Source organism: Cucumis melo, chromosome 10 (assembly GCF_025177605.1).
Source record: "Cucumis melo cultivar AY chromosome 10, USDA_Cmelo_AY_1.0, whole genome shotgun sequence".
Classification (NCBI taxonomy): Eukaryota; Viridiplantae; Streptophyta; class Magnoliopsida; order Cucurbitales; family Cucurbitaceae; genus Cucumis; species Cucumis melo.
Window position 1 is genome coordinate 1,081,863 of NC_066866.1, and position 12,335 is coordinate 1,094,197.

At 34.7% G+C, this 12,335-nt stretch overlaps 1 protein-coding gene and 1 long non-coding RNA gene across 6 annotated transcripts; both read right to left on the reverse strand.

The window, feature by feature from the left end:
- Positions 1-3: 3 nt before the first annotated feature.
- On the reverse strand, positions 4-4,980 carry LOC107990790 (uncharacterized). 2 transcript variants are annotated; one of them, XR_007824327.1, is made up of 5 exons: positions 4,452-4,980; positions 4,121-4,363; positions 2,456-2,574; positions 2,158-2,243; positions 4-142 (listed from the first exon to the last, which is right to left on the reverse strand). It is a non-coding gene; the product is annotated as an uncharacterized LOC107990790 (long non-coding RNA). The 2 variants fall into 2 exon arrangements; XR_007824325.1 differs by lacking the exon at positions 4-142 and having other exon boundaries at positions 1,764-2,243.
- A 1,432-nt stretch (positions 4,981-6,412) lies between these two features.
- On the reverse strand, positions 6,413-11,786 carry LOC103489394 (uncharacterized). 4 transcript variants are annotated; one of them, XM_051091022.1, is made up of 6 exons: positions 11,204-11,786; positions 8,889-9,600; positions 8,086-8,452; positions 7,385-7,763; positions 6,968-7,214; positions 6,413-6,861 (listed from the first exon to the last, which is right to left on the reverse strand). In XM_051091022.1, the coding sequence occupies exons 1-4, from the start codon at positions 11,487-11,489 to the stop codon at positions 7,716-7,718; spliced, it is 1,413 nt and encodes a 470-aa protein (XP_050946979.1). In that variant the 5' UTR covers positions 11,490-11,786; the 3' UTR covers positions 6,413-6,861; positions 6,968-7,214; positions 7,385-7,715. The 4 variants fall into 4 exon arrangements, with proteins under 4 accessions (XP_050946979.1, XP_050946978.1, XP_008446765.1 ...); XM_051091021.1 differs by having other exon boundaries at positions 6,413-6,879; XM_008448543.3 differs by having other exon boundaries at positions 7,385-7,766; positions 11,204-11,785.
- Between the last annotated feature and the right edge of the window lie 549 nt (positions 11,787-12,335).

Genomic DNA, 12,335 nt, shown 5'->3' on the forward strand with positions numbered 1-12,335 from the left:
ATCTGAATTAGGCTTTTTCCATCTCTTGATCCGCCTTCTCCTCATTGTGTTTAGTAGATTATAGGTTGATCCGCCTTCTCCTCATTGTGTTTAGTAGATATAGGTTGTGGAAGTTTTTGCATTTTGTTCGTCCAAATCTACCCTAAAAAATTGAGAAACAAACAAATTTTTTCCAAATGGAAATATATAGGAGTGATAAAAGAGTGTAACATAAGTTGGGTTTCTATTTCTTCAACTAATAAAATCTCCATTATGAATATTTGTTTTTCATAAAACAAACATGGCTAAGTCATTAAAAATTTATATAGATTAAAATAGTTCCTTTATTTTACCTTGTTTCAATACCCTCGTCTTTTTAGAAAAACTAATTGTTCTTTTAAATAGACCGAAATCGTTTGGGTCTATGATATTTTTTTCCCCTAATGAGAAACTGCATTGCAAAATTTAAACCCAATGAAAATTTCCAATTCCAAGTTGAGTAATTAACTCCTAAATTTACAAAACATAGCCTCTCATAGTCTTCACCACCTAGCAACCAACCTCGGTTGGATCTTGTATAAATCAACAAAAAAAAAAAAAAAAAAGAATAAAAATAAAATAAAAAAACAAACAAATAGAAACAATTGCGACCTCGACAAAGCCCATTGTTCAAAAAGGTCTCTTGCAATACTTTTTCTGTTTTGTTATTTTGAATTAGAAAAACATCTTTTAAAAAATTATTTCCTCCAAAATTATTTTTTGAACTTTGTAACTCAAAATGTCAAAAAGTTATATGAAATAATAAAATAAAATTATTTAGATAGCTCTTAAACTTACTCTTATAAAAATAGGATGACTAAAACAATATATTTTAAAAATTCAGAAACCAAACATCTATTTTGACAAAAGAAAGTAAAAAAAAAAAAAGAGGCTTGTTTATTCTATATTGGTAAAATCCTCTAATTGCAACGATGGCACAATCCATTTTTTGTTTGTTTACTTACTAGTCGTGATCAAACACAAATTTGAAAACAAAATTGTTATTAAATGTAACCTAAACAATTTATTCGGCACTAAACAAAATCGAGCAGAACTTAATGATCAATGTATTTGGGATCAGATCTCTTTATTCACATTGAAGAAAACAAAAATCAATTAAATTTAAATTGATAAAGCCTAATTTGGTAGCAATTTCTTTAAAAATTAAACCTATTTTATGTCTCATAGCATTGTTTTTGCATCATTCTTCATTATAGAGTTAAATTTTTATCAAATTTCAAAACAAAAATAAAGTGTTTAACAAAACACTATGTTTAGTTTTTAAATTTTGAGATGGTTTTTTAAAACGACTTGAAAAGTGAAAAGGTGTCAATGGACTTGATTTTTAAAAATAAAAAAAAAAAAAAAAGTCTCAAAGAACACAGCTTTAGTAAATCAAAAATCAAAATTCCAAAACCAAACCCAAACAAAAATTTCAGCATTGGAACGAATTTTGGGCTTAAGTGAACAACACAACTACTAAAGTCCCATTTGAATCGAGTAGAATCTTTTTTTTTTTTTTTTTTTTTTTCAAATAGTTATTTTTATTTAATTTATTTTGACAAAAACAGTTTAAAATGAACTTTAAAAATTTACCAAAAGCCACTTTAAAGCTGTAGTAACATTTCATTTTTTGGCAGAAGACTAATTTTTAAAATTGAAAATTTTGAAAAATTAAACTACGTGAACCCTTAAAGGCAATAAAAATTTGCATAAATGAAAAGGTATTTAAAAAAGAAAAAGAAAGCATTTTAGTTACTGCATAGTATCAAATTGTTGTCGAGACACCACAGATCATTTATTGAAAATAAATTTAGAAGTTTATACACGGCAAAATCTAATTTGAAATAAATAATAAAAAAATCATGAGTAGGAAAAAAGATCAAGTTTATGAAATTTGAAAAGAATAAAATAAAATAAAGTTACCTCTTCTACCATCAAATGTAATTTCCTAAGATAGTTCTATTGACTCAAGATGAATACATCTTAGAAATAATCCTTTCTACAAAATAGGGGGGCTAATTACGCTCAATTTTTTAATGTAATCTAATTTTTTAAATCATAAGAAAAGGAAGATGTGTATAAACAATACAAGGACACATGCAATAAACTCCAAACGGTGGTAAAAGGAATTCGTACCTTACGACGTTGACACTCGAATGAGCAAAGCATTTCAATAAACTCGAACAGTGACGAGGAAGATATTCCATGCTCACGAATGGACCCTATAAGTGAAGCAAATGAGTGTGTCATAAGAAACTGTGGATCTAAGAAAATTACATGCCAAACGACTGTGTTATAACTGTGTTGATGACTGTATCAATCCAGATGATAGAAACGTGAAAATAATAATATCATGTCTTTTCTTTTGATCTTTTGCCCATTTCTTTTGGAGAATGGAGATGGGCATAGTACATGTTGAGACGAGAGTAAATACCTTCGTCGAAGACTTTGCACATAACTTGCCTTGACGACGGATGCTTCTATAAGCTCATTCGACGTCATAAGCACAAAAGGGAATGGCGAGCTCTGCCTGCTGGTGGCGCAGTTTACAATCTATTTGGCATTCACGATAATCTTAGAGCAGGCAAGAACCATAGGAATCAAGAATCCGCAGAAAGTTCATAACAGTAATAAGTCATTGGATTATACTGAAACAAACCTGATGAATTCTGAAAATAGGCAGGATAAAAAGAGATCGGTAAATGAAACGCTGAATCTATAATCTAAAAGGGAGATAGCAAAAATAATTTTTTACAACTTTACTATTCATTCATATCAAAAGATGAGGTTGAATGAAGAGAGGTATTCATGATCAATGAAATTACGACGATGAATAAAAGGCATTCCAAATTGCTGAAGGAGATACTGAGAAGAGTTCACAAATATCCCTAACATGGAGTAGATCAATGCTTGCACTATAAGGCCAAATAAATCTATTGAAGGACTGTATCTTATAGTTCATCAGAGCGAAAACACACATTAACTTCACCTTTTCGAATTTTCAAAATTATAAGTATAGTGTAACAACTTTATTGTTTTTTTTTTAATTCGCTATACTATTAAAGTTTCGTTTAACATAATTTCAAAACCTATATTTAATAGATCTATTAAGTTTTTAAAATTTCATACTTATTAGATAAAAAAGTTGAAAGTTCAAAAACTTAGATAGAAATTTGAATATCAAGAAATCGATACAATACTTTAGAAAGCTTAGTCTAAACCTCAAAGTTTAAGGATTAAATTTGTAATCTAACCAAAAGTAATATATACAGTGGCTTAACTCTATTTACCAAGGCTCTTCCATCAAATTAACTAACCAAGAAACAACACCAGCTAATAAACCAACAACAACAAACGTACTTTGTAAATAACAAGCTATGGTTGATAATGCAAGGATTCTCTATAACTTACTAATGAAAAGAACTGAATAGCATCAGCATCGAATGCATGAGCGTGGCATATCAAAATGTCAAACATATGGAAAAGAAACTATTGAGAACACCGCATCTATAAACTCAATGTAGACGTTCATATATATAGAAAAGGAAGAAATAACCAACGATATCTAGTCACCAATTTAATTCAATTTTCGTTGTACCAAAAAACTTATTAGCAGATTCATCTTCAGAGAATCGAATGGAGAAAACTACTTAGATCACCACCACTGTGAACTTAATGTAGACGTGTATGCATAGAGGAAAGCATAGAAAACCTACGATATAGTCGGCAATTTATTCTATAAACATTGTAGAGAAAAAACTATTATTAAGGAGTTGTTAACAGAAATCAAATGGAAAAACTAGTTAGAGCACTGCCTCTGAGAACTCAACGTACACGTACATGCTTATTGAAAAGAAAAGAAAACCTACTATAAAATAAGAACTACCTAGACTACAGGATCTGGTGTGTGCGCTCAAAGTAGACGTATGTGAATACGGAAAAGAAAAGAAAACGTATAATATCATAAGCAATTTTATTCTATCTACCTCTCAAAATCGCTATTAGGAAATTCTTCCATGAAATCACACCAAAACAAATGGATATCACACAAATAGCACAACGCCAAGTGGAATGGTTCAGAAAAGTATAATGCGCTTACTTAAGGATTCCGAAAGGCTCCGTAGGAACCGATCAACCTGACTGATAGAATCTTCAAACATTTTAGCAGGAATCGAACGATCTGAGAGAGAAGCACCGTCGACAGAATATTTAATACCTCTAATATGGAATTCCATTGTCTCACGGCCTCATCAAACTCTGCGACCTTCCATGATTCAGGATCTTCGATATCCTCCGCTGCAGAGCCCTCCACGGTAAAGCAAAAGACCGAAACTCTAAACTCCTGGCAGCAACGGAGGCACTAGGTGATGGAGAACTTCGATTGCACACTAAATCTAAAAGAATGGTTCAGAAAAGTACAAATCGCTTACTTAAGGATTCTGAAAGGCTACGCTAGGAACCGATCGACCTGACTGATAGAATCTTCAAACATTTCAGCAGGAATAGAACGATCTGAGAGAGAAGCGCCGTCGACAGAATATTTAATACCTCTAATATGGAATTCCACTGTCTCACGGCCTCATCTAACTCTCCGGCCTTCCATGACTCTGGACCTTCGGTATCCTCCGCTGAAGATCCCTCCATGGTAAAGCCAAGGACCGAAACTCTAAACTCCTGGCAGCAATGGAGGCATTAGGTGATCGAGAACGTCGATCGCACACTAAATCTAAAGGAATTAGAATTTCGGAATCGGAAAGCGGAATTTTCCGGAGCGATTACGATCACAGCAAGAGAAGAATTGGAGATAAAATGGATCAAAAAGGAAATGAAAGATATATTAAAGGAATTCAGATTGAAAAAGAATCTCTATGGACTATGGATGAGGCCTGAGGACTCCCCTAACCAATTCGCTGGAACAAACTTGGGCGGGAAACTGATGAAGAAGAAAGAGCACGGAAATTGTAATTTAGGCATCTCACTTTCTCCTTTCGGATTTCCCCTATTTATAGGGTAGCTTTACGATTTTTTTTTTTTTGAAAAAGAAAATTCGTCAAAGGGACGTATTTATATATCATTTAATCCTTTTCATTTTATTCAACCTCTTGTTTAATTTGTTTCAAATACATGCGTTACAAATATTTTTTATTTTTAAAAAATAATTATAATAGATAGTAATTAATATAAAAGAAATTGTTAAGAATAAAACATTTGACAAAAATATTTACCCCTCGTAGAAAAACAACGTGGGTATATAATTTTTAAAAAAACTCTAACAATTATGTAACAAATATTTAAAAAAAAATTGTAAATATAACTGATCTACTAGTCATAGACTTTGTATTGTTTATAACTCTTATGCTTATAACTCTTATATTTTCGAGTAAATTGTTTTTTTATTTATAATTTCAAACTATAACGAAGATTTATTAATTTCTTCATGTATGTATAATAAATAAGCTCTTGAAAGCTTATAACTCTTATATTCTCGAGTAGATTTTATTTATAATTTCAAACTATAGTGAAAAATCGAACTCGGGATTTTTTAATTTATTTAGGTACGTATAATTTCATATAAATTATTTTTTGCATTCCAATAAAAGAATATATAACTGTTTGCATCTCTTTTCTGAGTTCAACCGTGCATTGGCAAGAAATTCGAATTCTACTTTTTTTTCTCAACGTACGTATACCACACAATACTTTAGGAGCACTTTTTTCACATTGTAAAAATAGAATGGATAAATTTTACATATATTTTTTTTTTCAATTCTCATATTTTTTAATATAATCCTCTGATCTTCTCTAAATTCAATTTTTGATCTTAATTATTGGAAGTAATCAATTTTTTCTCTCTCACATTTTTTACCAATGGAGTCGAATTAACAGATGAAATTAATAATTTTTAAAAGATGTATATATTGCATAAAAAATCCATTACTTGAATAACAAATAAATAAATAAAAAATACTCAACCAATCACTTCGACGTTTTATTATTATTATTTTTTACTAATCGTCTCTAAAAGTACTTTTGAAATGTTTCCTCAACGCGAGAAATGCTTTCTTATTTACACTTGAGCCAATAAAGCAGATAACAAACCATGAAAGGTGGTTCATCCTTGCTTAAATACTATATTTCCAAAGGTCAATAAGAAATAAATAAATTAATTTAATACACTCAATATAAGTATGAATTATAAACCATTAGTCTTTGGTCCGACTAAGATTGATTTCCTATATATTAATAATTTGGGATTCGCCATTTCGCAATGTTCCAATAAATTCATATAAATTGATTCATTACAAAAAATGGGCTAACAAAATGAAGTGTAAATAAGAAAGAAATAATTTAATTTAATATACTAAATGTAATTATAAACTATCTTCGACAATTATTTGCAATTAACTAAATATATTATCGATGATCTTTAATAAAAATCACAAGAAAATTTCCAGTCTCAACTCTCCACAACGATGTTCAAACCTATAATTAAAGATTCACCATATATAATGATTCTAATACTATACTAAATCAAATATAGAAAGGTGTTGAAGTATAGTACAGAGATTCTTCAGGTACGAGAAGCTGAAGATATGGTGTATATGATGCTGTATGCAACTTACATTCAAAGTATGAACTTGATGATTATTCACAAAGAGCAACCGCGCCACCCTCCCTCCATTATCAAAGCTCGATACCAGCCAAAGCTGCGTTTTGATCAAGGAGTGAAGAAACTGCCACTCGATCCTACGAGTAGCCAATCCCAAGATTTGCTCCAACTGCTAAAGGTGAACAGGAAATGAAACACGATTTCCATTCACCAGGCATCCGTATTTGACCCTGAGAAAGAATAAACATCTGGGCATTGGCATGTGTGTTGTTAATTAAGGATCTTCCTGGTTGTAGCATCATTGAAATAAATCAAAACTATAATCTGCGCACTTACAGGATTTAGCAGAGCTCATAGCTAAAAATGTGGAATCGATGTTGGCAAGAATATGAGGTTCCTGACTGGTACTCGCCCCTCGGCAGCAACAGCTCTCTCTTGATCCACATGTCTATCCCAAGTTCGATCTTCACTTGACTGTGTCATTCGAGGTTTCTTACTTGACATTTCATTTTGCTAAATTTTTTACATCCGTACAAGCACAGCACTAGTTTTGCAATGATGAAAAACCATATCCTACCATGCGCTGAAAATCAAACAAAATAAATTGAGAACTAGAACAAAACTTCACGGAAGACAAGAAGCCAAACTAAAGGATCCTCCAAAAAGATGTTAAGGGGGCGTATTTGGATGGACATTTTTCTAAGGGCGTGTTTGGAAGGCAACAGTTCATGTAATCATTAAAAAATCCCATACCTTCGTCCAAAATCTTGCAGGAGCATTCCCAACAGGCTGCTGATTCTTCTTTGAACATTATCAGTAGCAAGAGCAACCTGAACAGCTCAGCCTACTAACACAAACTTCAAATCATTGAGCTTCCTCGCCAACCATAAGAGATGTAAGAAGCTCCAATGAAACTGATGGTGGGGAGAAGCGTATCAAATCCCAGAAAATATAGATCCTTCTTCTTTGCCCACCTCAGTTCTTCATGCCTGCTCCCTGCCATTTCAAGTAAAAAAAATTCACTGAAAACCCCACGATATATCTCAACTACCAGATGGCAGGGAGCAGGCATGGCCCATGCCCCTCACCGGGGCCGCGCTAATCCAAAACTTGCATCTGGTTGCTGTTGGTACTGCTGCAAAACCATTAGAGCAGGGTCAATGATGTGTGAATGAAAATGAAACACATTCTGGTTTAGGAAACTTTGGTCGCTTATTTTCTCTTTCTTTCTTTTTGACCTACACAGCTCCCCTTTTACTGTGATCATTTTGCAAGAAAAGTGAAAGACATATATGTCCAGTGACTCCAATTCGATGGAAAAAGTATCCAAAGCTTCTTGATAAAATATCCCCCGCACAAATATCCAAGAAAAGAAGGGTTTACACCCAAACTTGGTACAAAAAGCTTGTTGCATCGAAAATACAAATTCAATAAAACAGCTAATAAGTCCAAACCTGTGAAAAGGGTTGATGAGTTTGTTCGTGAGGATGAATAAAATGCATTCCAGTCTGCTGACCGGGATACTGAGAGGAATGCAGATACACACCAGAAGATGAATGTGCATCAACATTTGGGTTAAAAGGCCTAATCATTGCTTCTCGATGACCGTAACCCAAACCTGCAGGAGATGACTGGGTATTCCATGGCCCAGGTACATGAGGAGGAGGGAGTGGTCTTGGCTGACATTCTGAAACAGCCTGTCTATGAGCAGAGCCAAGTTGTGGAAATTCAGTGTTGTAGTTCACTGCAGGAGCATACATGGGCTGCACAGGGTATGGGCCGCCACTGAAGCCAAACCCAGGATCAAATCTCTGCATATACCTGAAGGAGAATTTACAACCAGAAACTTGGCTAAATTTCTATCCCAATGATAAAATTCAGGATGCATCTTAGAAGGTAACTTTTATATTTAAAAAAATCACGCTTGTCAATAAACACCCCTTTTTACTTCATCACCTACAGTGGTTCATGGTTTCAAAATACCTTGTTTCCTGAATTATAATAAGCTTTGTTAATTAACAAAGGTTTCCACAAGATTAATCTTCAAGAAAATCAGAGGACCCAAACTGTCTCCAGCTAATGCTTTTACTATTTAATTCAAATTATTTGTCTCAAAAGGAAGGCAGCAAAGAGGTCAAAAGAGAATAAACAAAAGCTTCGGAGCTTTTCAAACCTGTTCATTCAACTTTTACCACAAGAAGCAGACAATTCAAAAAATTAAGATCAAACCAAGAGAATAAAGGATTGCATTCCATACCTATCATAACTCCTGTCATAATCGGGGTCCTTGCTGTCAATCTCACGATCTCTAAAAATGGCTACCCTACTATTTGGTTTGTACTGCCTACTAGGCAGCTCCTTGTCAGTCCTACTTCTACTTATTCTACTGCTACTCGTGGAACAGTCAATCAAACCCCTACTAAAATTTGTATCAGGAATTCCAGGAATCATCTTCTCCTCAACCTTTGCAGCACTCAAAGAACCACGATAACTATCCTGTGGTCTAGGATCAGCATCTACTTTCCCACCTGCATGACTGCCTGAATTGCTGCTGGAGCTAAATATTCGAGCACGAGCTTTATTATACTCCTCTTTCCTCTCTTCCACACTTTTGGAACCACTCGTTTTTGACGAATTTGCACTTGCATCTCTTGCTAGTTGGGACCGCTTCTGTGGCCTCTGTTTAATAGCAACCTTCATGCTACTGTTTTCTTCTGTTGGTAGATTTACGGGAATATCTGCAAGGCGGATAGCTGGATGACGACATTCAGAAGTCTTGCGAACAATAATTTTGGAACCAGACCCATCAGGTAAACTGTTATCCAATAGAACCATGGACTGCAGCGAGTAATGTTGGGCAACCCGATGCGCAGCTAACCGTAAATATGAAGTAGGCAGCTGCTGAAACTCTAGTTGCTGTCGAGCAGGATCACGGATAAACTTTTCAACATCTTGCTCCATGCGCAAAACTAAAGCAATGATAAAGATTAAATATCAGTTGAAAGGAATAGATAATTAACACCATGTTTTCAACAATATAAAAAGTGCATGATAATATTAAGCACTTGAAGTTATGGTACTAGTCAGAATCATGTTAGACAAAAAAAAATGATTTTGCAGGCATCAATACATCGTTCTAAAGACTTTTCTACCAATAGGTTGTCTCCTTTTTCTTTTGGTTTAATGAAGCTTCGGTGTCAAAACAGGTAAAAAAATGCTTTCCAGTAACCGAGCAACTTCTTGATTACAGTAAATTTAATTCCTAATATTTTAGATGGTGATAGTTGTTCTTTTTTTGGAGACAATTTTCCTTGGTAGGCTGAAAAGATATAACTCTATTTATCTTCTTGATGAGAAACAAGAAACATTTTTAAGACGGCAAAAGCCTCAATAAAACAACCTAAGGGCCAAGGGGATGATATCATCCCCTTCCCCAAGGAAGGATTACAGAAACACTTACTCCAACCCAAATCTGGTGACTTTGAAAATGTCCCCACAAAACAATCCCTCGACATTTTGGAAGGACCTCCAAGCACACAAGATACTTCCAACTCAATGAAGCCACCTAGATTCTCTCTGATACCATATTACTTCTAGACCATTTCCAGTCAACACTGACCCTTTCCTTTGCCGTAGGCCCATAGATGGTTTCAAACACAAAAAAATCAATTGTTTCTACTTAATCTAATATTTCCTATGCCGAACTTTAAAGTATTGCCTTTTCCACATAATTTGATTGAACTTTAGACTTTTCCTTTGTATCTTCACGTATTCTTGAATCGATCTTTTTCTCCTAATTTCCGTTATCTATTTAAAGCCACACCGCCCCAAGGCCCTAACTTTCGAGACATCAAGAACTTTCCTTATTAACCTCACTTGAAGATTTGAACAGGTGACCTCTTGTGGGTGGTTACTCAGAGACTGTATGCCTTAACCAACAGGGGCCCCCATGGCGGATTTGATTGCCAATCACAACAAAAGTTTAGCTCCTATTTTCGTCATTTCGCTCTGAGTATCCAGAACATCCAATGGCAACAAAATCTCCCTTTCTTCTCCATCTTCTAAATTTCGTCTTCCATTCATTTTCCAACCCAGCTTTTAAGTCCTACAACTCCTTCAGCAATTAATTCTTCGAATCCAACACCCTATACGGACTAGAAAAACGGTTAACCAAAAACCTTCCACCAATCTACACATCTTCCCAAGATTTTGTCTTACCACCATTGCCAAACTTTGTCTTGGATTACCTAAAAGCATATCATGTCCCATAGTTTCACGATACTGTTCCAAAGATATATCACAGCTTCTTGAAATCCACCAAGTAGTTTTTGGCAATAATACTTCTAAATTTCTAATACCATTGATCGAAATGAGGCATTCGAAAGACTAGAACAAGCTAAAAGCTATACAAATCCGGGAAGCAACCAGCCACTTCAAGCCCAGCTTCGAGGAGACCGTAGCTAGCAACTTTTAACTATCTCCTCCCTCTACAGAACATGACATTAGAGAACTCCTGAAACCAATCACACCATTGACCATCTACAATACAGGAAAGCTAAATAAACAACTTACTTGATAGACGCTCCCGAGGGTTATGCAAAGCCTCACGAAGGAATTGATCAACCTGATTGATAGCATCCTCGGAAACCCTATCGAGAGCAGAAGAAGCTGAAGCAGAAAGGGAAGGAAACGAAGCGGATGAGAAATGATAGGCAGGAGCAGCATCAGCAACATCCAAGGATTTGGAATTCTTCTTAGGAGATGAAGAAGGGAGCATCAATCGACTCATGGCTTCGTCCAAATCAGCGACCTCCCATGACTCCGGTGCTCCGAGATCCTCAACCGCAGAGCCCTCCATGGGGGAGATGAAGGGAGGAGAACTCTAAAGTCCTTCCACAAAGCGAGACATGAAAGATCAGAGAATAAAAGCCCCCAAAGAGGAGATCGAGGTAGTAAGAGAATTTGTGGATCGGAATTGCATTTAGAAATTAGGGTTTGGAGATTCGACCACTGTCCACGGAGGCGGGAGAAGAAAATTCTAGAGAGATTGGCGACGGAGATTATTTGGAAAGTTGAATGGTATGAGACCGTGTTCAAAGGGTTGCGTGCTTGTGACGCGCACAATATCCTCTTTGAGTTTCTTTCTCGGTTCATGCGTCGAAGTTTAAGTTTCAAAGTGTTTTGTTGGGCCTCATTGGACCAATATTCGGTTTTAGGACTTCTTCGTAGTTTTGTTTTGGGATAATTGAAAATGTAGTAAATATATTCGAAATAAAAAATTGCAAATACGTCGATAGAAATCTTTACAATTTTTGCGTTACTTTTTTTTTTTCATTAACTGTGTAGCTATATTTTATCTTTATTTACTTATTATTATTCAGTTCGTTTCAATTCGGAGACGAAATCGAACTATAAGTATATATAGAAATTCGGCTGTACTCAATTGATTCAAACATGATGATAAGTTTAAGAGTAAGATGTAAAAGAGGAAGGGTACATTTGAAACCAAAAAGACTGAGCACTAATAATTAATTATGATGATAAGTTAAAGAGTAAAGATGTGAAGAAATTTCATTCTATGCATTTTTTGCTCCTCTTCCTACGGGGTTCTTTACGCTGAATGTATTCATTTAATTGCCCATTCAGACATTGTTGGTCTTAACTACTTCTCCAGATATTGTAATACCAACAAAACAATCCCTCG

Excerpts from the sequence above, each read along its gene's own strand:
- LOC103489394 (XM_008448543.3), bottom strand. The coding sequence starts at position 11,489 with ATGGAGGGCTCTGCGGTTGAGGATCTCGGAGCACCGGAGTCATGGGAG. Across the intron at positions 8,453-8,888 it reads TATGACAGGAGTTATGATAG|GTATATGCAGAGATTTGATC; the intron begins GTATGGAATGCA and ends ATTCTCCTTCAG. Across the intron at positions 7,767-8,085 it reads CTCATCAACCCTTTTCACAG|CAGTACCAACAGCAACCAGA; the intron begins GTTTGGACTTAT and ends ATGGTTTTGCAG.